At 46.9% G+C, this 27271-nt stretch overlaps 1 protein-coding gene across 1 annotated transcript in view; it reads right to left on the bottom strand.

Annotated features, from left to right (window-relative positions):
* IGSF21 (immunoglobin superfamily member 21) overlaps positions 1–26211 on the bottom strand; it is a 400123-nt gene extending 373912 nt beyond the window's left edge. Inside the window, exon 1 of the mRNA XM_083161891.1 lies at positions 25964–26211. Coding sequence (XP_083018017.1) covers positions 25964–26027 — 64 coding nt within the window. The 5' untranslated portion in view covers positions 26028–26211. The remainder of the gene's footprint in view (positions 1–25963) is intronic.
* Positions 26212–27271: the final 1060 nt, after the last annotated feature.

Below are 27271 nucleotides of genomic sequence, written 5' to 3'. Positions count from 1 at the left end.
GCCCAGGTGTCAACAGCGGGTCCCAGGGACAGGGAGGCTTCACCCACAGCCCAGGTGTCAACAGCAGGTCCCGGGACAGAGAGGCGGCACCCACAGCCCAGGTGTCAGCAGCGAGTCCCAGGGACAGGGCGGCGGCACCCACAGCCCAGGTGTCAGTAGCGGGTCCCAGGGACAGGGAGACGGCAGCCACAGCCCAGGTGTCAGCAGCGGGTCCCAGGGACAGGGCGGCGGCACCCACAGCCCAGGTGTCAGCAACGGGTCCCAGGGACAGGGAGGCGGCAGCCACAGCCCAGGTGTCAGTAGCGGGTCCCAGGGACAGGGAGACGGCAGCCACAGCCCAGGTGTCAGTAGCGGGTCCCAGGGACAGGGAGACAGCAGCCACAGCCCAGGTGTCAGTAGCGGGTCCCAGGGACAGGGAGACAGCAGCCACAGCCCAGGTGTCAGCAGCGGGTCCCAGGGACAGGGAGGCTGCACCCACAGCCCAGGTGTCAGCAGTGGGTCCCAGGGATTGTCAAAACTTCGACACAAGCAAAAGGTCAACATGTTACAGTATCTGCCAACTTGTAAGTTTTTCATGATTTAGTTTTTTTTCAATTGGGGAATTTTTCATGATATATGATCCAACTGTACTCGGATTGGGAACAGTAAAGGTGCTGAGTGTAAAATTTCATGAGTTGACATTTTCCATGTCAGCAATTTTCTTGTGTCGACCTTTTGTCAAAACCATCCTCGTGTATGTCCACCTATTTGTCAACTTCGACCTACAGTAGTACATGATGATCTTTCGGTATCTGGGTGGAGAGTTCTTACTGGGACTATGAGGTCTGATTGTGGGTGACGCAGAGACTGTGTCGGCAGTAAGTGATGGAGGCCTAGATTAGCACAGGTAATAGGAGAGGGGTGGTCTCAGTGCCAGATGTGGTTCGGTATATTTATTTATTATTTATTACCAGTTATTATATAGCATACACATATTCTGCAGCGCTGTACAGAGAATATTATTACCAGTTATTATATAGCGCACACATATTCCACAGCGCTGTACAGAGATTATTATTACCAGTTATTATATAGCGCACACATATTCCACAGCGCTGTACAGAGATTATTATTACCAGTTATTATATAGCGCACACATATTCCGCAGCGCTGTACAGAGAATATTATTACCAGTTATTATATAGCGCACACATATTCCACAGCGCTGTACAGAGAATATTATTACCAGTTATAATATAGCACACACATATTCCACAGCGCTGCACAGAGATTATTATTACCAGTTATTATATAGCGCACACATATTCCACAGCGCTGTACAGAGAATATTATTACCAGTTATTATATAGCACACATATTCCACAGCGCTGTACAGAGAATATTATTACCAGTTATTATATAGCACACACATATTCTGCAGCGCTGTACAGAGATTATTATTACCAGTTATTATATAGCGCACACATATTCCGCAGCGCTGTATAGAGAATATTATTACCAGTTATTATATAGTGCACACATATTCCGCAGCGCTGTACAGAGACTATTATTACCCGTTATTATATAGCGCACACATATTCCACAGCGCTGTACACAGACTATTATTACCAGTTATTATACAGCGCACACATATTCCGCAGCACTGTACAGAGACTATTATTACCAGTTATTATATAGCGCACACATATTCCACAGCGCTGTACAGAGAATATTATTACCAGTTATTATATAGCACACACATATTCCGCAGCGCTGTACAGAGATTATTATTACCAGTTATTATATAGCGCACACATATTCCGCAGCTCTGTACAGAGACTATTATTACCAGTTATTATATAGTGCACACATATTCCACAGCGCTGGACAGAGAATATTAGAACACTCACATCAGTCCCTGCCCCAGTGGAGCTTACAATCTATGGGGGTTATTCTAGTTCATTCTTTCTGACAAAATCCTTCTTAGATGGACAAAACCATGTGCACTGCGGGTGGGGCAGATGTAACTTGTGCAGAGAGAATTAGATTTGGGTGGGGTTTTTCTTCAAAGTGAGATCTATATTGCAGTGTAAAATCATGCAGTCAGTATTTTCCCTGCACAGAAACAAAAAAACTCACCCAAATCCAATTCTCTCTGCACATGTTACATCTGCCCCCCTGCAGTGCACATGGTTTTGTCCATCTAAGAAGGATTTTGTCAGAAAGAATGAACTAGAATAAACCCCTATATTTTTGATTGAAAAGGCAGGTCTTTATTGTACATAAAGAATGCAAAAAACAGACGATAACAAATATCACACATATACCGTGTCGCAGCACAGCCAAAACACAGTACACATGCAAACAGTATAGTACATATTATAAAATACAGCACAAGATAAACTCACACTATAGACTATACTATGCACTATGCATTCTAACGGTAACATTTACACTACAGTATACAAGACTATGGGTGTGGAGGGTAGGGGGTGAGGGAGGAGGAATCACATGCCCGAAGCTTTATTGACCAGACAGACACATATAAGGGGAGGGCAATAAATAGAAATACATCAACAAAACAACAGACATTGTGAAGTGAGGGGGAAGGGGCCACGGTCCCAAAGTCTTATAAAACAGTCCACACAAGGGGAAAGGACCAGAAGAAAAGGGGTTTAGTCCTCTTCCTCCTCAGGGCTATCCCGGATGGAATAGTCTCTGAGCAGGCTGTGAACCAGCCTGCGGCAGTCCTGAACGGACATTCTCTCCCTCCGCAATATGAGACGATTTCTGGCAAACCACAAAGCGTCCTTAACACAGTTTATAAGGCGCCAGGCTTCCTGGGTCGCCCCATATGTGTGGGTGCCCGGGAATAGTCCATACAGTACCGAAAGGTATGAAAGACAGTTCCTGGGCACGGAGTCCTTGAATTCAGTCTCTAGGGCATCCAACAACAACTGTGCCCTACCACATGTACACGCACACACAGACATTCTGGGGTTAACTTTGTCAGGAGCCAGTTAACCTACCAGTATATTTTTGGACTGTGGGAGGAAACCGGAGTACCCGGAGGAAACACACACAGGCACGGGGAGAATATACAAACTCCACACAGTTAGGGCCATGGTGGAAATGGAACCCATGACCTCAGTGCTGTGAGGCAGGAATAAGGGTCACTATATATGTAACACTACAAGTAGCAGAATTCCCTTATACAAATGTCTGACAGCCAGCGAGAAAGCGGTTCCATAGAATCAGATATTTGCATACATTTGCATATCACACCTATTGCTGTAATGCAGCAGAACAGTCATTAGTATTAATAGAAGCAGAATCCTTAATGAACGCTCACAAGAGACAGCTTCTGGCCCGGTAGTCATAGAGACTGCCCCCTATATCCTCGGCCAGTGACTGCTGCCGGTCTCACCGCACTACCTGAGGTGCTCGGATAACCTACATTTATGTGGATACATCTGACATTATCCAGTCTCTGATTCTGTCACTGACAGGAATGCACATCCCTCGGGGGGCTCGCAGCAAGCGGAGCGGATTACAGAAAGTTTCCGGAAATAGCTGCGGATTGTGCCTGGCCCCAGGGCCCTTTGCTGTTCTCTCTGACAGCGCAGCACAAAGGGGCGAGAAGAATTTGTCACCAATCAAGAGAGATGTGAACTCCGGGCCCCGTCTTTCAGCTGCGGCCGCCTGGCGCTGTAACTACGTGCTGAACTTTGCACCAATCAATTCAGCTTTCTTACCCAGGTATGGAAATATCCAACCCGGGCTGACCCCTTCCTGCAGCGTGACCTACATGGAGTAACCCTGCAGAGCGCTGAGCTGATGCAGACAGCCAGAATAAAGCCTGTTTCAACGTATTCACAGAGCGCTCCAAGCCCTGCGCCAGCTCCTCAGTACTGGGGAGGCACGGTGCCACCATGCCAGGCTGGCACCCGGATAAGACATGCCACCTGCACAGACACCTATGTCATGCACCTAGCTCAATCCTCCTGAGAAATCGAACAAGCGTATCGCCTTCTGAGCAACCTTAACGGACTTGCTAGCACCCTCCTGCAACTTTGCATTATATTTCTCAGTGCAGCCATCACGGGGTTACTGCAAAGACTACAGTCCGGGGCCCCGGCAGATAGGGGGCCCAGGTAGAAAGGTGGCCCAGGACTGCAGTCTATCAAGTATAATTCCCCATTACCCTTAAAGCAATGTACAGTAGTTACATAGTTACATAGTAGGTAAGGCTGAAAAAAGACTTGCGTCCATCTAGTTCAACCTGGTATAGATATCCATTGCTGATTTGGTTGGTTCTGGTATTTTACAGACAAATTATATTTCTTATTTGTACCCATGGATGTTTTTCTCCAGTAAATGTTTGTCCAACTTTGCCTTGAACGCATTTAATGAGCCAGCCGTTACCACCTCTCTGGGAAGAGAGTTCCAGAGTTTGACTGTTCTGACCGTAAAGAAATTCTTTCTACTAGCTGAATGAAATCTTTTTTCTTCTAATCTATACTCATGCCCTCGCGTCCTAGATTCCTTTCTAGTAGAAAATAGGGTGTGTGACAGTTCCTTATATTGGCCCTTGATATACTTGTACATGTTGAGCATGTCCCCCCTTAAACGTCTCTTTTCTAATGTAAATAGTCCCAAATTGCTTAATCTCTCCCCATAGCTTAAATTCTCCATTCCCCTAATAAGCTTTGTTGCTCGCCTTTGGACTTTTTCTAATTCTATGATGTCCTTTTTATAGTGTGGGGCCCAGAACTGTACTCCGTACTCTAGGTGAGGTCTCACCAATGCTTTATATAGTGGCATAATTACCCTTGAGTCCCTAGTTTCCATTCCCCTCTTAATACATGCCAGAATTTTGTTGGCCTTTTTTGTAGCTACATTACAATGGGCACTACATCCTAGATTGCTGTCTATTTGGACTCCTAGATCCTTTTCAAGTATGGAATTACCCAGTTCCTCTCCGCTAAGGTTGTAACTTGCACACTGGTTGTGTCTCCCAAGGTGCATAACCTTACATTTATCTACATTGAACCTCATCTTCCATTTTTTTGCCCACTCATCTAGAATTGCAAGATCATTTTGAAGCATGGTGACATCTTCTGGTGATTTGATGACTTTGCTAAGTTTTGTATCGTCCGCAAAGATGGATACATTGCTGAGTAACCCTATCCCAATATCGTTAATAAAAATGTTAAACAAAATGGGCCCCAAAACCGAACCCTGGGGCACTCCACTTAGTACCGGTATCATATCTGATACGGCACCATTCACAACCACTCTTTGCTCTCTATTACATAGCCAATTCCCAACCCATCTGCAGATATTTTCACCCAATCCTAGGTTCTCCATTTTATTAATCAATCTCTTGTGTGGGACAGTATCAAATGCTTTAGCAAAATCTAGGAAAATCACATCTACAGCATTTCCATTATCGAGGTTTTTGCTAACCTCTTCATAGAACCCTAGTAGATTAGTTTGGCATGAACGATTTTTCACGAACCCATGTTGGTTAGTACTGAGTAGAAGGTGATGATCTAAATATTCCTGGATACCATCCCTTAAAAATCCTTCAAATAGTTTACCCACAATTGATGTTAAACTAACGGGTCTGTAATTAGCTGGATCTTCCTTTTTTCCTTTTTTGAATATTGGCACTACCTCTGCTATTCTCCAATCTTTTGGTACTATACCTGACGATAGTGACTTGCTAAAGATATAATGTAGGGGGGTAGCTAGTTCATCCCTTAATTCCATTAATACCCTCGGATGAATCCCATCTGGCCCTGGTGACTTATTTGTTTTGAGTTTGCTTAGCCTCAGTATTATTTCTTTCGACGTGAAATCCACAATGAGATCTGGCTTATTTGTCCCGTTTGTGGTAAATGTTCGTTCCACAGTCTGCTCTCCCTTAGTAAATACTGATGAGAAGAACTCATTTAACAGTTTTGCTTTTCCCTTGTCCTCAGTAACACTTTTTCCACTAGTATCAGTTAGTGGGCCTATGTTTTCCTTAATTAAACGTTTACTATTTATGTATTTAAAAAATTTCTTTGGGTTGTTTTTGCTTTCAGTGGCTATGCACTCTTCATATAATATTTTAGCTGCTTTGATTACCCCTTTACAGTAGTGTGGGCACCAGCGATCTTACCAAGCATGCCGCGGGTGTGAGAAAGGCGGGGGGCCCTGCCTGCAACTCTGTCCAGAGAGGACGCAGGAATGCAATAGATGATAACGAATGATGCAGGGGCCTCAGGGGCAGATTTATTAGGCTCAGTAAAGTGTCTGGTTTTTATCACCGGCCAATCAGCTCCTAACTGTGAAGTTACAGACTTGGCTTGAAATATGACAGGTAGGAGCTGATTGGCCGGTGATAAAAACAAGACACTTTATCACTTCACCGAGCTTAATAAATCTACCCCTCAGTACAAGACGCAACGCTGCGTAATAGACAATATACCACCGTGCCCATTGCGGTTATTACGGTAATGTTCCCGGTGAGCGCGCCACTCAGCTACGAGGGTTACAGCGCGCCACTCAGCTGCGAGGGTTACAGCGCGCCACTCAGCTGCGAGGGTTACAGCGCGCCACTCAGCTGCGAGGGTTACAGCGCGCCACTCAGCTGCGAGGGTTACAATGAAATCCTCAGCTTTATCCATGTATTTGTCTATGCTCTGCCTCTTTGCCCCCAGCCTGACAATCCGCCCACCAGTCCACACTCCCCGGGCACAGAATACGCAGCCACGCCGGGCGGGCCCTACAGCTGTCTAGACTAGATAACCCCGGGGGCCCGGCACGTGTAACAATAACAGGCTCCTGCCCAAAAGGCACCGAGACGATTCAAGGTTAATTCAATCTCATTAGAGGGCAACATTATCTAACAAAATAATTTCTTATTTCCCTCCGCCGCGCCAGTGGTAGAGCGCTGATCTCTCCTGAACAGGACGAGCGAGACGGGTCCCAGCGGTGCCGTCACTTCTCTCTCTCCGACGCGGATATGGAGTGTTTGATATTTGATGCTCTCATATGCAATTTATGGAGGTTATCTGGCGCACAAATAAACACCGCACCTCATGTATTCTGCTGGTAAAACACAATAATGACTGCGGGAAAGGTTCTTGTTGCTGCAGATCTCTTACTACAGGTAACCATTTATTAACCAGCCCTGCACGCTAAGGAATGGTGTCACTCTCTGCGGCTGAGAATCCTGCGTCACCAATGAATAGAGTACACAGCCTGTGCCCCCTGTATAACATGGCAGAGAGCGGGTATAGTGCAACTTAATCTGGGAACAGAGGGCCTTATTCTGGTTGGTGCGGTCCGTTCCGAATTCTTTCGGAGTGCGCTTTTTAGCCGTCTGCGCATGCGTAGGCAACGTGATGCGCATGTGCCACGCATGGTCTCCGTACTCGTTCTCACTAATACCGTCCAGAAATGTGCACCGAATCGACTCAGGAAATATGGGTGTAATATGGGCGTCATTCGGCCCTACACAAGGGCGTGGTTTCAAAGTGGGCAAAACTGGGCGTAAATCTGGGCGTACACGAGGGAGTGCACAAACTGTGGTAGGCATGCATTCGGACAAGACACCGACTGCAAACGAACCAACACGCCTGAAATATGCGGTCTTCATAAGCAAGTTTCAGTTTGCGGATACCACTTGTTCATGCGCTAGGCATTCGGTTCACCCAATTAGTACACCCGCACCTGAAGCACTCTCAGCTGACCACAATACAATCCACTCCTCTACTCATTAGTGATTAATTACACTCTTTTCACAGGTTAAATTGGATAAGACAGGTAAAGGGGCAACAATGAATTAATACCACTTAACATGATGTAAGGGTTGATCTAAATTGGTAGTAATGTGTTTAATTATCAATTAGGAATTAATTGATTACAATTAAAAACAATCCCTTTTTTATGAGGTTGCCTAATTGCATAAGTGTGTCATGTGGCAGATGTATGAGTTCCGATAACAGTAGTGATGTTTGCGTAAATACACCGCATTGGTGCATACGGGCAGCTTCCCGTCCGTTCGGACACTGTAAGACCGTGCAGAATCTTTGTATTCCCACAGCACACGCACGGTTTGGATGTTGTCCGAAAACACACCCTCTTCTTAGAGAGTGAGTCCGACCGAATGCGGACGACCTGTGGGCGTTTGTTCTTACAATGTCCGCACAGCATGGCGTTCGGTCAGCTCCGAAAGAATTCGTAACGGACCGCACCAACCAGAATAAGGCCCAGAGTATCAGGGCCCTGGGTGTGGGATAAATTCTCCCATAATCCAGAACGCATAAACAAGAGAACGCTACATTGGTGGGTACCACAGCTGTGGACTGGAATGTCAGTAGGGTGGGCTTTCAAGCGATTTAGACTGTAAGCTTCAGTGGTGCAGAGACATTGGACAGTATTCAATGCTCCCAGTTCGCTGTGTTTACGGGCGAGAAATGTTTTTTGGGGGGCGAAAAGGACACTCCTCTCACCAAAATGGTCCTCGCCGTATTAAACGCTCCCGGTTCGAAGGAATGTACAGCGAGCTTCACCCTGTTCGCCGCTTGGTCCTCGCTATCGTTTTCTTATGAGGAATTTAGCATAACTCGCCGTTTGTGTATTCAATGCTAAAACGCCGAATGCTGTACCTTTATTTTTTTGGGTATGCCTCTACGTTTTACTCATCTTATTTAGGTGAACTCAAGTAACATACTTATAAAAAAATATATTTCATTGTTTTTTTGTGTCTACAAGTCTATATTTTGTATTATTTGAAGGATATATATTATTGTTTTTCTTTGGAAGCGCCACATTAATATATTTTGAGATTTTTGTGGTCATTTTTCCCCCCCATGATGCATTGTTTTCTCACTGCTTATTCTACCCATGATTCACCTCAGTTATGACCCATGATTCACCTCTTCTTCCTCCCTCCTCCGTTTGGCCTTTGAGGAGATACACGGCTTTTCACAGTCAGCTGCTTCGGCTTGGTTTTTAGGCTAGTTTATGTTTTCCTGCATTTCTCTGCATTATTTGAACACTGCCTACAACAACTCAGTCTGCCTCCTCGTACGTCGCATTGGTCAATGCTCGCCGTCACGGACAGCGAGCTGCTGGCACGTAGAACAGGGTGAGCGTGCAGAATGGCGAGGGGTGGAAAAAACGGCACATGCACGGCAAGCGTAAAACGGCATACTCAGTGCCGTAGCATTGAATATATGCCATTCTGGGCCTTAACAGGCTTACGCCACTCAAAATAAACATTAATAGTGTATTCCACACCACCATGCCGCACTGGATGCGCCAGGCCACCGAGCAGAGCATACCGCCACCACAGCAGCAGCCATGCATCCAGCGGTGTGCCGTTTGGTGGTGCTACGTAAACCATAAATACATTTTGCATGGCTGATGCGCCGTCCGTGTGTCCCGAGGCCACGGCGCCTTAGTGAAATATTTAAGGAGTTCTGGAATTTCATGCAACGTCTCAGCATGAAAGCACCGGCGGGCAGCTGGCAGATCTGAATGGACCATCTGCTGGTGAAAGCTCCGGGGTAGCACAGGGCAGGAGCGAGAGTTCCCTCACATGTGACCGGGACCTGGCACAGAGTCTCCGCCGTCCCTTCCCTGGATGGAGAGACGCGCCGCTGCGTTACTGGCTGCCTGTCCCTCGGGCCTGGAGCTCATTTGTAACTTGTAACTGTGGCCTCACAGCAGTACTTAGCTGCCTGTCTCTAACCAATGCCACCATCTGCTCGGGCATTCGCCAACCAAACAAAGGCAGCGTTGGCCTGGGAGACGCGTCTTCATTACCCTCGTAACGTCCATCAAGTTTCAGAACAGTCTTATAAATGCTGGCCGCCGTGCCAGACGATAATGAGGCCATTGTCATGCGTGCAGGGCTGTTACCAGTAAATAAGAGGCTCTGGGCAACGAGCTGAAGGATGCGGCTTAAACTAAGGCGCTGGTTACCGACAGCAATGTACAGGCAGGGATTCTGCGCCCCTACGCTGGTCCGCAGCGCAGTACCACCATAATTCTGTGCCACCGTGGTAATCACTAAGGGCAATGGCAGAAAGGAGTCCGCTGAGCAGCGCAGAGCGCAGTCCACAGGGGGAGGCCCGAGTGCTGTCAGCACTTATTACGGCAATGAGTCTGCAGAAAACAAAAACTGCCATCATACAGATGCTGCGTGGAAAGATTTCAGGCCGCTGGCGCTGGGTGGTGCAATGCATAGGTCGACGCCTGAAAAAGGAGTTTTTAAAAGTTTGTTTTTGTGCCAGTGACGACACCAGTTGACATGGATCCCATATTAGTGTTCGCTCACCATGCTTCGGCCACATGGATGATAATGTATGAAAAAGGAAATTAAAGGAAAAAAAAGCTAAAAACTCATCAACCTTTTCATGTCGACCTTTTGATTGTTAACATTTTGCATGTCAACATTTTGTCAATGTAAAATGTTTGCATAACGGCTTTACAGACCTATCAAACAGATACCAGATAAAAGCCAGCGTAAAGCGTAAGATCTCTGTAACTGCGCCAGACTACAACCTTACTTAGGAGCCTTTTGCTGGTACTGCAGACACCGTGGACGGACAGGATGCACCAAGAGATGCATGGAACATACAGTATCCTAGCGGTCTGAGGAGTGTGACCAGGTCAGTGAGTACTGTATGTGCTACGTTCTGCCAATGACGCAGCTTCAGAAAATCTAACAAAAATAAAAGTGTTATCCTCAATAATAAAAGGCTCCTCACCTCTATGGGGACATTCAGTGGCAGCTCCAGTTTAAAGTGCAAACCGGGGAGGCCCACCCACTGCCACCAACTGCCATATCAAAGGGACTAACTGACAGTTGGTGTTTATCCCCTATTTGAATTTTGGACTGTGCTTCAGCCCCTCCCCTGGATCCGCCACTGGGCGCATTCAAGTGTTGCTCCATTCTCCCGCAAACAGGCGTCGGTGGTGACATCACTGTTCTGTATATTTATCCGGTATCCAAATGACAGGTCATCAGTGTCTTGGTCAACAGTCCATAGTTCAACATTGAGAAAAGGTTGACACAAACAATAGGTCGACAGAGTTTTTCATGATTTTCTTCCTTGCACCCATGCGTCCCTGGCGATCACGGGAGTTAGCGCAGATTAAGTGTACTAATGATACGCTACGCACTTCCTGGTTCTGTGTGAGTGACACGATCACGTGACAGGAATCAGTCACATGGGACTAGTCACATAAACAGAGACTATTTACACCTGTGTTATTCTGTTTAATCATAAGGAATACGAAGTTTAGATCACCATAAAGGTGACATATATACAGTATGAGGTGATCTAAGTGACATATAGATGGGGTGATCTAGGTGACATATAGATGGGGTGATCTAGGTGACATATAGTTGGGGTGATCTAGGTGACATATAGATGGGGTGATCTAAGTGACATATAGATGGGGTGATATAAGTGACATATAGATGGGGTGATCTAAGTGACATATAGATGGGGTGATCTAAGTGACATATAGATGGGGTGATCTAAGTGACATATAGATGGGGTGATCTAAGTGACATATAGATGGGGTGATCTAAGTGACATACAGATGGGGTGATCTAAGTGACATATAGATGAGGTGATCTAGGTGACATATAGATGGGGTGATCTAAGTGACATATAGATGGGGTGATATAAGTGACATATAGATGAGGTGATATAAGTGACATACAGATGGGGTGATCTAAGTGACATACAGATGGGGTGATCTAAGTGACATATAGATGAGGTGATATAAGTGACATATAGATGGGGTGATATAAGTGACATATAGATGGGGTGATATAAGTGACATACAGATGAGGTGATATAAGTGACATACAGATGGGGTGATCTAAGTGACATACAGATGGGGTGATATAAGTGACATACAGATGCGGTGATATAAGTGACATACAGATGCGGTGATATAAGTGACATATAGATGGGGTGATCTAAGTGACATACAGATGGGGTGATCTAAGTGACATACAGATGGGGTGATATAAGTGACATATAGATGGGGTGATCTAAGTGACATATAGATGAGGTGATATAAGTGACATATAGATGAGGTGATATAAGTGACATATAGATGGGGTGATATAAGTGACATACAGATGGGGTGATATAAGTGACATATAGATGAGGTGATATAAGTGACATATAGATGGGGTGATATAAGTGACATATAGATGAGGTGATATAAGTGACATATAGATGAGGTGATATAAGTGACATATAGATGGGGTGATATAAGTGACATATAGATGAGGTGATATAAGTGACATATAGATGGGGTGATCTAAGTGACATATAGATGGGGTGATATAAGTGACATATAGATGGGGTGATCTAAGTGACACATAGATGAGGTGATATAAGTGACATATAGATGAGGTGATATAAGTGACATATAGATGGGGTGATATAAGTGACATATAGATGGGGTGATATAAGTGACATATAGATGGGGTGATCTAAGTGACATATAGATGAGGTGATATAAGTGACATATAGATGGGGTGATATAAGTGACATTTAGATGGGGTGATCTAAGTGACATACAGATGGGGTGATCTAAGTGACATATAGATGAGGTGATATAAGTGACATACAGATGGGGTGATATAAGTGACATATAGATGAGGTGATATAAGTGACATATAGATGAGGTGATATAAGTGACATATAGATGGGGTGATATAAGTGACATATAGATGGGGTGATATAAGTGACATATAGATGAGGTGATATAAGTGACATATAGATGAGGTGATATAAGTGACATATAGATGGGGTGATATAAGTGACATATAGATGAGGTGATATAAGTGACATATAGATGAGGTGATATAAGTGACATATAGATGGGGTGATATAAGTGACATATAGATGGGGTGATATAAGTGACATATAGATGGGGTGATATAAGTGACATATAGATGAGGTGATATAAGTGACATATAGATGAGGTGATATAAGTGACATATAGATGAGGTGATATAAGTGACATATAGATGGGGTGATCTAAGTGACATATAGATGGGGTGATATAAGTGACATATAGATGAGGTGATATAAGTGACATATAGATGGGGTGATCTAAGTGACATATAGATGGGGTGATCTAAGTGACATATAGATGGGGTGATATAAGTGACATATAGATGGGGTGATATAAGTGACATATAGATGGGGTGATATAAGTGGCATATAGATGGGGTGATATAAGTGACATATAGATGAGGTGATATAAGTGACACATAGATGAGGTGATATAAGTGACATATAGATGAGGTGATATAAGTGACATATAGATGGGGTGATATAAGTGACATATAGATGGGGTGATATAAGTGACATATAGATGGGGTGATCTAAGTGACATATAGATGAGGTGATATAAGTGACATATAGATGGGGTGATATAAGTGACATTTAGATGGGGTGATCTAAGTGACATACAGATGGGGTGATATAAGTGACATATAGATGAGGTGATATAAGTGACATATAGATGGGGTGATATAAGTGACATATAGATGGGGTGATATAAGTGACATACAGATGGGGTGATCTAAGTGACATATAGATCTGATCAATAAAAATCATTGTATTATTTCACTTTTAGGAACGGTTTCTTGTTTTCACCCTACAATTGTGCAGCTGCTTTTTATTACGCAATTAGCTCTGAGGTATGTTTGGACCCTCTCCTGAATATTCATTCTGCACCACTGTACCTGGCATCACCTCCATTATATGGACTGCACAGACTTTATGGACACTGCATTCTCCTACATTGATACCATCCGTATCCGAAAGCATATCGGAGGCAGGGACGGACAGGCTCACCCGCACCCATTCACGTGGAATCGACATCATTCCACCCACTGCCATACCAGCATATCGGAGGCAGGGACGGACAGGCTCACCCACACCCATTCAGGTGGAATTGGCATCATTCCACCCTTCATACCTGCACTCTGCCTTTGGGACAATACGGGACACCTGGCACCTATTCACTGCTATCCATGTCACTGGCGATAATATAGACCAACGTGTCCTCATGGTAGTATGCTTGCTGTTCTTTTCATTACACATTTATTGGTACTTCTGTACTATCACGGCGCCCATCGCATCGCAGACCATAAGGCATGCGATGGTATGCGATGCGATTGGCACCCGATGGTATACAATTTAAAATTGTATACCATTGTATATGGCATACAATGCCATACAATGCGATGCAATGTTAAATTGTATAAGCACCCTAATGGGGGCTTACAGTGTTAAATGCACCCCCACACCACCCCCACTATGACCGTGAACCTGAAGCATGGCGAGCGCAACGAGCCTGTGAGGGGCGGCGGTACGCGTCTTCTGACCTTTTCATACCCCCACTATCCACGTCGGCGTGGAGTTGACTCTATATGGTGTGGCGAGCGCAGCGAGCCACCGAGCCCAAAGCGTGGCGAGCACAGCGAGCCCCGCGAAGGGACGTGCATTACTTCACAGGTATTACGTGTCGCCTCGCCACGCTTCGGGCTCGCTGCGCTCACCACACTATATAGAATCAACTCCACACCAGTTCCATGTTGAGCTTTTCACACGTCGACATTGTGCCTGCTGGCCATTTGTGGTCAACTATTGGCTGTCGACACTTTGATCAGTTCCGGGTGACTTTATATGTATCCCAGGACGCGTGTAGCAACAGTACAGGCGTGACGGTGTAAGCGTGTACACTCAGCCTCTCTGTATGCGGAGCTGGCAGGCAGGGTCCCCCAACTCTCACGCACTTGGATTCATTACGTATTAATGTCCGGATCTACAAAGATGCAGCATCACAGACTGGTGTAAGGGGGGGGATCACACAGAATCTCTGGGCAGGGGAGCGTCTGTCCTGACCCCCGTCCCACAACAGGGCGATATCAGTCTCTTATCTGGAGAACATTGAATGGTCCGGCAGTAACGCACCAGCATTAGAGATGTTCCCTGGCAGGGTATCAATGTGTCATTTACATTCCGGACAATTAGGCCGCATTGATTTTTCCGGGAAGATAAATTGAAAAATGACGTTTCCAAAAGTAACAATCAGTTGGCTGCGAGCGCAGAGCGGTCAGTTCGGTTTGGTTACGGCACCGGAGGGCGAGACCTTCTCTATGAGCCCGAATTCTTAGCAGGCTGGGGGCTTATTTCTGTACGTGAGAAACAACCGAGACAACATAGGCGCAGTAATGTGACCAGTCGCGTCACCAGCCAGCACATGTATTGCCTTGGTACACCTCTAGGCGATACGGACCACATATACCTGGGCACAGAATCGCTAGGCACATCCAGTAACTCAGCGTAACAGCGCATAGGGAGGAGCCTTCCCCGCATCCGCCAGCTACATGCAGGGCCCAACCTCGACGCTAATTCTCACCCACATTTCCTTTCTCATTCTGCTCACATTAGGAGATGGGAAAGGGCCTGATTCACATAAACTCGCAGCCCTGCTACTTATCAAAAAATGTGCAAGATTCGTAGCCCAGCGATCAGGTCTGAATCAGGCCCTTAGTAACAGAGATTAAAATAAGCGTGCTGGGCCAACGAGCAATTAACCCTTCCTGTACCGGGTTCCTCTCGGCAGGTGACGGAGCGCCGACATAGCCACACATAATTACTGCAGCTCCTTATTAGCAGGCTTGATGGATTAATTAGCGGCAGCACAGGTTATCCTATGTCGCACCTCGGGGTAAAGCTCGGGGGTGACACCGGATTTCCTTCGGCCTAAATCAAAATGCGAAGCACGCGAGGGGGTCGGCTGTAATTCCCGACAGCCCAAGCGCCAGATCCAGGTGCGCAGCTTGTGGCTCGTCAGAGACCGGAGTGACACAAACCTGTGAGAAAGTCAGACGTTATTTTCCATAATTAATGAGAGTTATTTATAAGCTAATTTGGCTTCTGGATGAGCGGGGAAAGTGTCACCCAGGCAGAAGACGCCACCGCCGGAGAGGAACGTGCCACAAAACCATCGCTGTAGCCTTGGGTGGAAGTGAACATTTTAAGGCGCAAAGTGCACCGCTTTCTAAATTGCGCAGGCACAGGGAGTGATGTGAATCGGTTGGCATTCCCTGCCGACAGCTGTGTGCCTCTATAACGATTACAAATGGCGACAGAAGGAATGTGTTGAGGTATCGGCGCACCAGAAAACTGCAACACGGGGGCAACGCACAAAAAAAAAGTTAGAAACTCATATCAACCTTTTCCGTCCTGGCATTTTGCTTGTCGACCTTTTTCCAGTGTCGACAGTTTGGTGTTTCCCTAGCCAAGTGATATACCATTAGGTTATAGCATAGATAGATGGATAAGGACTCTGCAAAACAGGACCATCCGATCTGCAGCCCGACGGATGCCGACACACAGCGGCGACAGAGCACTGGGCTTCATAGGCTCTGAATCCCCATCAGGTCCACCGCAGACATCACTGGGAATCTCACATGAGGTTCTTTACCGATCCAACAATGGGTTAACGTTAAAGAGATATTCCAGAGAGTTTACATTGTGGGTCCTGGTGTAAGATACACAGCACAACATCCCCACCAGCAGACAGGAGTATGCCACACTATAAATAGCCCCACCGCGCGCCACCGCGCTCTACTGCTGGGGAACAGACACTCTCAGCTTCACACAGTATATATAACGTCTGTTGCATGTTGCATACATGTAGACTACCACCCTATAATCATACAACCAGCGAGGCTGAGGGGGTAACCGGAGTGCATGATACCAGCAGGGGCTGAGGATGTAACCACATGAGACAGATCAGATGGATCCTGGTGGGGGTAGATGGAGGGACGACGACTGAACCTACAATGAGGAGATTGTTAGGGGAGAGAGACCGAGCTGAATACACAGAGAGGAACACAGATGAGAACCTGCGTACACTGCATATCATGACTGGGAATATCTGCATACTATGTATGTCATGACAGGAAGGACTTGTGTACTCAGAGAAGATAAAACAGTGTTCACAGCACATCACGACAGGGTGAAGCAACATACACTGCCCATCGTCATGACAAGGAAAACCTGGATAACATGCACATAGTCAGGACTGGGAAACCTGGATAATCTGCACATCGTCATGACGTGGGAAACCTGGATAATCTGCACATAGGGCGGGATGTACTAAAGGGAAAATGCGGTAAAACCCCCGTTTTACCGCATTTTCCTATGTATCATCACCGGTTCGCCCCGTTTTCGCTGGACAGGGTATCGCCACCCAAAGGGTGGCGATACCCTATAGAAGCCTATGGGCTTCTTTCGCCTCCCGCCGTACGCCGTTCGCGCGCCGCCCCCCCCCCTCCCGTCCTCCCTTAACCTCCTCCTCCCCCTGGTGTCACAGCCGGGAGGACATCCGGCTTCAGGGGGGAGGAGGAGACGCAGGGGACGCTGGCAGCAGCCGGGAGGTGACGGAGACCCCCGCAGCCCACATCACAGGTATCGCGGGGGTCTCCGTTACCGCAGCCCGATGCTGGCCGCATATGTTAGTACATATGCAGTAGCATCGCGGCGGCTGCCGTGCGAAGGGCGGCGATGTATGTTGATACATCCCGCCCAGTGTCAGGACTGGAAAACATGGATAATCTGCACATCGTCAGGACTGGAAAACCTGGATAATCTGCACATGATCAGGACTGGAAAACATGGATAATCTGCCCAATCGTCATGACATGGGAAAAATGCATAATCTGTGAAACGTCACACAAGGGAGAACCTGGATAATCTGCACATCATCATGACGGGGAGAACCTAGATAATATGCACACCGTGACGTTGTGACAGGGAATAAATGGATAATCTGCACTGCGTCATGACGGGGAGATCGTGGACAGTAATCTGTCAGGACGGGGAAACCTGGATAATCTGCACACCGTCATGACAGGGAAAACCTGGATAATCTGAGACTGTCATGACAGAGAAAACATGGGTAATATACATGTCATCATGATGGGGAAAATTTGGATAATCTGCACACCGTTATGACAAGGAGAACATGACATCATTATGATGGGGAGAACCTGTACAAATTGTGTATCATCCTGAACATCGACAAACATTTCATTGTCATGAAGGGGAAAACCTGGATAATCTACACACCGTCATAATGGGAAAAACATGGATAATCTACATATTGTCATGATGGGGAAAACCTTGGAGTCTGCACCCCTGGGTAATCTGCACACCATTATGACAGAGAAAACATGGATAATCTACACACCTTCATGACAGGGAGAACCTGGATAATCTGCACACCGTCATGAGAGAGAGAGAACCTGGGTAATCTGCACACCATCATGAGAGAGAGAACCTGGGTAATCTGCACACCATCATGACAGGGAGAACCTGGACAATACTCATTCTGTCATGACCAGGTAAACCTGGATAATCTACATACCGTCATGACGGGGAGAACCTGGGTAATCTACACACCATCATGACAGAGAAAACATGGATAATCTACACACTGTCATGACAAGGAGAACATGACATCATTATGATGGCGAGAACCTGTACAAATTGTGTATTGTCCTGAACATCGACAAACATTTCATTGTCATGATGGGGAGAACCTGGATAATCTGCACATCCTCATAATGGGAAAAACATGGATAATCTGCACACCGTCATGACAGAGAAAACATGGATAATCTGCACACCGTCATGACAGAGAAAACATGGATAATATGCACACCGTCATGACAGGGAGAACCTGGGCAATCTGCACACCGTCATGACAGGGAGAACCGGGGTAATCTGCACACCGTCATGACAGGGAGAACCTGGATAATCTGCACACCGTCATGACGGGGAGAACCTGGATAATCTGCACACCGTCATGACGAGGAGAACCTGGGTAATCTGCACACCATCATGACAGGGAGAACCTGGAAACTCTGCATTCTGTCATGACAGGGAAAACCTGGATAATATGCACACTGTCATGACAGGGAGAACCTGGGTAATCTGCATTCTGTCATGACAGGGAGAACCTGGATAATACGCACACTGTCATGATAGTAAAAACATAGAAATTCTGCACGGCCTCATGACAGGGAGAACCTGTACAAACTGCACCAACTCCTGGCAGGGAGAATGTCGCCAAACTTCACATTGTCATGGAAGGGGGGCTAGGGTGTATTTGCAGCAGGTAATGGCAGGTGACCCTGTATACTGCAGCCTGTCATGAAGGGATAAACCTGTATATACTGCACATCATGACATGGAGAAGATTTCCACATGGCACCTCATCAAAATATGCAAACACTGCGTATCATGACAGGGAGAATTGACATACTGTCCATGGTTTATCATGACAGAGGTAGAATCTACATACAGTGTATTACAGCATAATATCATGACATGATGATAAAAGTATCACGACAGAGGAATAAAGCACATAATAATATGCATGTAATGTAATATCACGCCAGAACCAGAAAAATAATATTATATATTACAATACTATGTGGACAGAAACATAATGCAATATCTCATCACAACATATTCTACAAACATTGCAATATTGTGACAGAGAATCTACATGTCACTATATCCCAATACAAGAATGATAAGCAACAATGGGTTATGAAAGAATACACAAAGATTGCAAAATCCAGATAGAGGATTCAGTTACATCCCGATGCTTTACTGTAATAGAGGGATGTATGCAGCATTCCCTGACAGAGCACACCCCAATAACGTGGTACCCCAGTAGTGCGCCTGACAGAAAGAGTTTACACAGAGACCACACAGGATAATAGTGACGCTATATATAGAATGACAGACAGGCAGGGAGCTGCAGATAGCACAGTGTACGGCGGTAATAGTAGGAGAGATCAGTACAGAGCCCGTACCTGTATATAGTGACTGCGTGTGTGTGCATATATATATATATATATATATATATATATATATATATACACACACACACACACACACACATATGCTGGGGTAACATGGGCTGACCATTATTGTTTCAGCATGTGGTTGTACACTAATGACTCACTTATGTGTACGTATGGCCACCTACAGAGGTCTTATCCACTAAGCGTTAACCTCAGATGGTGTATTCAATAGCAACACTGCCGGGATGAAGACTATTCGCCGCTTAGCCAGAAAGAATAGGAATACTGTAGGTGCTATTCGATTTTTTCAGCTGAGTAAATGGAATGTAATAGATACTTCGCCCTATAAACTAGGCTTAATAATATCATTTGAAATATTTACATTTGAATGTTATTGATTGTTTTGTAGTAAACCCCCTGATGAAGTCCCATTAAGGGACGAAACGTGTTGGGTATATTCTTCTGCTGTTATCAAGTATCTGAAATGTCTGTATGAGAACCATAAAGATCTGGATCAATTGTCACCACTGTGTTGAAAAAGAGACATTTTAATAAATATTTGAAATTACTTTTTTTACTGTATGCTAAAGTGAATTTATCTAAGGCCTACCGTGTTTGCCGGCGTATAAGACGACTGGGCGTATAAGACGACCCCCCCAACATTTCCACTCAAAATATAGAGTTTGTTATATAAGTGCACCCGGCGTATAAGACGACCCTCCCACTTGGAGGCATGTTTTTCAGGGGGAAAAAGTAGTCTTATCCGACGGCAAATACAGTAATTGATCTAATTGTGAAGTTCAACACTAGGGGCGCCAACCCACAATTGTATTCTATATAAATATATATAGAGTATCCTCTCTAGAGGTGGATGCCAGGATGCTTATCAGAGGTTGCTGACTGTAAGGCTGCACCTTATCCTGATGTTGGTCTACCCTAGACTGAAACGTTATGTCGCGTCGATGTTGGTATGTCAGTTTCCCTGATGCAAATAAAACTTCATTGAAATTTTACAAAATTGGCGAGTGCCCTTTTCATCTCCCCTATACTTCGATGTTTGGTCATCGGTAGGAGCACCCCCCACTTACCAGTGGATATGGAATAGAGTGCGGACTACTTAAAAAAAATAATATATATATATATATATATATATATATATATATATAAAAATATACACACACATATGCTGTAATAGGATAGATCAGTACAGAGCCCGTACCTGTGTATAGTGTGCTGGGGCACATACCTACAATGACTGTATATAACACTGGTATAGAGGGGTAGCTGTCTCTGTATACAGTACATACATTACACAGGGACACACACCTACAGTGACTGTGTATAACACTGTTATAGAGGGGTAGCTGTCTCTGTATACCAGTGATTTTCAACCTTTTTACCTTGTGGCACACTAAATAAGATTTTAAAATTGCCAAGGCACACCATGAGATCCCCACAGGGCAAAACACATTGGCACCCACAGGAAAAAAAACCTATTGGCTCCCATATAAAAACAATCACACTGGTCCCCACAGGTAACAAACATAAAAAACATTGGCCCTTTACATGAAAAGAAGAGACCAGTAAATAACAATTAAACTGGTGGTGGCTGTAAACTGGTTTGGGCATCTCTAGATCTGGAGGCACACTTGAGAACAGCTCAAGGCACACTAGTGTGCCACGGCACAGTGGTTGAAAAACACTGCTGTATACAGTACATACATTACAGGGACACACACCTACAGTGACTGTATATAACACTGTTATAGAGAGGTAGCTGTCTCTGTATACAGTACATACATTACAGGGACACACACCTACAGTGACTGTATATAACACGGTTATAGAGGGGTAGCTGTCTCTGTATACAGTACATACATTACAGGGACACACACCTACAGTGACTGTATATAACACGGTTATAGAGGGGTAGCTGTCTCTGTATACAGTACATACATTACAGGGGCACATACCTACAGTGACTGTATATAACACTGTTATAGAGGGGTAGCTGTATCTGTATACAGTACATACATTACACAGGGGCACACACCTACAGTGACTGTATATAACACTGTTATAGAGGGGTAGCTGTCTCTGTATACAGTACATACATTACACAGGGACACACACCTACAGTGACTGTATATAACACTGTTATAGAGGGGTAGCTGTCTCTGTATACAGTACATACATTACACAGGGACACATACCTACAGTGACTGTATATAACACTGGTATAGAGGGGTAGCTGTCTCTGTATACAGTACATACATTACAGGGGCACATACCTACAGTGACTGTATATAACACTGTTATAGAGGGGTAGCTGTCTCTGTATACAGTACATACATTACACAGGGGCACACACCTACAGTGACTGTATATAACACTGTTATAGAGGGGTAGCTGTCTCTGTATACAGTACATACATTACACAGGGACACACACCTACAGTGACTGTATATAACACTGTTATAGAGGGGTAGCTGTCTCTGTATACAGTACATACATTACAGGGACACACACCTACAGTGACTGTATATAACACTGTTATAGAGGGGTAGCTGTCTCTGTATACAGTACATACATTACAGGGGCACATACCTACAGTGACTGTATATAACACTGTTATAGAGGGGTAGCTGTCTCTGTATACAGTACATACATTACAGGGACACACACCTACAGTGACTGTATATAACACGGTTATAGAGGGGTAGCTGTCTCTGTATACAGTACATACATTACAGGGGCACATACCTACAGTGACTGTATATAACACTGTTATAGAGGGGTAGCTGTCTCTGTATACAGTACATACATTACAGGGGCACATACCTACAGTGACTGTATATAACACTGTTATAGAGGGGTAGCTGTCTCTGTATACAGTACATACATTACAGGGACACACACCTACAGTGACTGTATATAACACTGTTATAGAGGGGTAGCTGTCTCTGTATACAGTACATACATTACACAGGGGCACACACCTACAGTGACTGTTTATAACACTGTTATAGAGAGGTAGCTGTCTCTCTGTATACAGTACATACATTACAGGGACACACACCTACAGTGACTGTATATAACACTGTTATAGAGGGGTAGCTGTCTCTGTATACAGTACATACATTACAGGGACACACACCTACAGTGACTGTATATAACACGGTTATAGAGGGGTAGCTGTCTCTGTATACAGTACATACATTACAGGGGCACATACCTACAGTGACTGTATATAACACTGTTATAGAGGGGTAGCTGTCTCTGTATACAGTACATACATTACACAGGGGCACACACCTACAGTGACTGTATATAACACTGTTATAGAGGGGTAGCTGTCTCTGTATACAGTACATACATTACAGGGACACACACCTACAGTGACTGTATATAACACTGTTATAGAGAGGTAGCTGTCTCTGTATACAGTACATACATTACAGGGACACACACCTACAGTGACTGTATATAACACGGTTATAGAGGGGTAGCTGTCTCTGTATACAGTACATACATTACAGGGGCACACACCTACAGTGACTGTATATAACACTGTTATAGAGAGGTAGCTGTCTCTGTATACAGTACATACATTACAGGGACACACACCTACAGTGACTGTATATAACACGGTTATAGAGAGGTAGCTGTCTCTCTGTATACAGTACATACATTACACAGGGACACATACCTACAGTGACTGTATATAACACTGTTATAGAGGGGTAGCTGTCTCTGTATACAGTACATACATTACAGGGACACACACCTACAGTGACTGTATATAACACTGTTATAGAGAGGTAGCTGTCTCTGTATACAGTACATACATTACAGGGGCACATACCTACAGTGACTGTATATAACACTGTTATAGAGGGGTAGCTGTCTCTGTATACAGTACATACATTACAAAGGGGCACACACCTACAGTGACTGTATATAACACTGTTATAGAGGGGTAGCTGTCTCTGTATACAGTACATACATTACACAGGGACACACACCTACAGTGACTGTATATAACACTGTTATAGAGAGGTAGCTGTCTCTGTATACAGTACATACATTACACAGGGACACACACCTACAGTGACTGTATATAACACTGTTATAGAGGGGTAGCTGTCTCTGTATACAGTACATACATTACAGGGACACACACCTACAGTGACTGTATATAACACTGTTATAGAGGGGTAGCTGTCTCTGTATACAGTACATACATTACAGGGACACACATCTACAGTGACTGTATATAACACTGTTATAGAGGGGTAGCTGTCTCTGTATACAGTAAATACATTACAGGGGAACATACATACAGTGACTGTATATAACACTGTTATAGAGGGGTAGCTGTTTCTGTATACAGTACATACATTACAGGGACACATACCTACAGTGACTGTATATAACACTGTTATAGAGGGGTAGCTGTCTCTCTGTATACAGTACATACATTACACAGGGACACATACCTACAGTGACTGTATATAACACTGTTATAGAGAGGTAGCTGTCTCTGTATACAGTACATACATTACACAGGGACACATACCTACAGTGACTGTATATAACAACATAGAGAGTGAGAACATACAGTATACAGTATATACCATAACATACAATATTACTATACTGGTGACTGGGGAAAATAGTTATCAACAAGAAGATCAGGAACCACTGGGACAGATATGGACAAAGGCTGGGGGAGAGGGGCAACAGGGATGGGGCAGAGGACAGGGGCAGCATGGTTATGGCATGGGAGGGGGCAGCAGGGATGGGGCAGGGTAGGGGGCAGCACAGATGGGGCAAGGAAGGTTGGCAGCAGGGATGGGGTAAAGGAGGGGGCAGCAGGGATGAGGCAGAGGAGAGGGGCAGCATGAATGGGGCATGGGAGGGGGCAGCACAGACGGAGCAAGGAAGGTTGGCAGCAGGGATGGGGTAAAGGAGGGGGCAGCAGGGATGGGGCAGGGTAGGGGGCAGCAGGGATGGGGCAGCACAGATGGGACAAGGAAGGTTGGCAGCAGGGATGGGGTAAAGGAGGGGGCAGCAGGGATGGGGCAAAGGAGGGTAGCAGCAGGGATGGGACAGGAGGGGGGGCAGGTGGGAGTGGGGTAGTAGGTGATAGTTGGGGAATGGGGCACCAGGTATGAGGCAGAGGATAGGGGCACCAGGGATGGTACAGGGGAGAGGGGCACCAGGGACCGGGAAGGAGAGGGGCACCATGCATGGGGCAGGGGAGAGAGGCACCAGGCATTGGGCAGCGGAGAGGGGCACCAGACATGGGGCAGGTGAGAGAAGTACCAGGGATCGGGAAGGAGAGGGGCACCTGGGATGGGGCAGGGGTACCAGTGATGGGGCAGGGGAGAGGGGCACCAGGGATCCGGCAGGGGAGAGGGGCACAAGGCATGGGAAGAGGGGTACCAGGGATCGGGAAGGAGAGGGGCACCAGGGATCCGGCAGGGGAGAGGGGCACAAGGCATGGGGAGAGGGGTACCGGGGATAGGGAAGGAGAGGGGCACCAGGGATCCGGCAGGGGAGAGGGGCACAAGGCATGGGGAGAGGGGTACCAGGGATAGGGAAGGAGAGGGGCACCAGGGATGGGGCAGGGAAGAGGGGCACCAGGCATGGGGAGAGGGGTACCAGGGATCGGGAAGGAGAGGGGCACCAGGGATGGGGCAGGGGAGAGGGGCACCAGGGATGGGGCAGGGGAGAGGGACACGAGTTGGGGATGGAGCACACACTGGAGCCTGTGGCTGCTGCTGAGAAGAACAGGAAATAGCGGAACTGCAACTACAGTATGTTATGTATCATCTGCCGGAGCCGCGCTGTCCGGGGATCAGGGGGGACCACACAGAGGAATGGGGGGATAGGGGATGATGTCACTCGGGGCATGGGGGGAAGGGGGTGGGGTAACACAGGGGGCAGCACACATGTACTAGTTCTACGGGCAGCGGACCCCCCCCATCTGCCCCGGTGCCAGTGACAGGTGAGTGACAGCACCCCCCAGCGGGGGCCACTTACCCAGTGCCAGGTGCAGGAGGGGCAGCAGCAGGGCGCTCACCCCGGGGCAGCTCATCTTTCCCATGCCGACCCCGGTACCTCCATCTGCTTCAGGCGCCTGACTGCAGCCCGGGGATCCCCGGAGCCCGGCTCTGGTGCCGGCACATCCCCTGCTGGAAGCCACCGGCCGGGTGTAAGAGCCTTATCCTGGGCGGCTCTGTCCCTGACTGCCTGCAGCAGCCACAGCCTGGCATCAACTGGCTCCCCCAGCCCCTGCCAGTCCCTGCCTCCTCCTCCCTCCGCCTCCTCCTCCTCCTCCTGCCTCACTGAGTGCTCACTCCGTCCACTCTCCCCTTGCCTCCTCCTCCTCCTCCAACTCCTCCTGCCTCACTGAGTGCTCACTCCACTCTCCCCCTGCCTCCTCCTCCCTCCTCCTCCTCCTCCTCCTGCCTCACTGAGTGCTCACTCCGTCCACTCTCCCCTTGCCTCCTCCCTCCTCCAACTCCTCCTGCCTCACTGAGTGCTCACTCCACTCTCCCCCTGCCTCCTCCTCCCTCCTCCTCCTCCTCCTGCCTCACTGAGTGCTCACTCCACTCTCCCCCAGCCCCTGCAAGTCCCTGCCTCCTCCTCCCTCCGCCTCCTGCCTCACTGAGTGCTCACTCCACTCTTCCCCAGCCCCTGCAAGTCCCTGCCTCCGCCTCCTCCTCCTGCCGCACTGAGTGCTCACTCCACTCTCCCCCAGCCCCTGCAAGTCCCTGCCTCCTCCTGCCTCACTGAGTGCTCACTACACTCTCCCTCTGCCTCCTCCTCCTGCCTCACTGAGTGCTCACTCCACTCTCCCCCAGTCCCTACCTCCTCCTCCCTCCTCCTGCCTCACTGAGTACACACTACACTCTCCCCCTGCCTCCTCCTGCCTCGCTGAGTGCTCACTCCACTCTCCCCCAGTCCCTGCCTCCTCCTCCCTCCTCCTCCTCCTGCCTCACTGAGTGCTCACTCCACTCTTCCCAAGTCCCTGCCTCCTCCTCCCTCCGCCTCCTCCACCTGCCTCGCTGAGTGCTCACTCCACTCTCCCCCAGCCCCTGCAAGTCCCTGCCTCCTCCTCCTGCCTCACTGAGTGCTCACTCCACTCTCCCCCAGTCCATGCCTCCTCCTCCTCCTGACTCACAGAGTGCTCACTCCACTCTCCACCAGTCCCTGCCTCCTCCTCCCTCTGCCTCCTCCTCGTCCTGCCTCACTGAGTGCTCACTCCACTCTCCCCCTGCCTCCTCCTCCCTCCCCCTCCTCCTCCCTCCTCCTCCTCCTGCCTCACTGAGTGCTCACTCCATTCTC

The sequence above is a fragment of the Crinia signifera genome, chromosome 19 (genome assembly GCF_055691185.1).
Source record: "Crinia signifera chromosome 19, ASM5569118v1, whole genome shotgun sequence".
Taxonomy (NCBI): Eukaryota; Metazoa; Chordata; class Amphibia; order Anura; family Myobatrachidae; genus Crinia; species Crinia signifera.
This window is presented reverse-complemented; position numbering and strand designations above follow the sequence as displayed.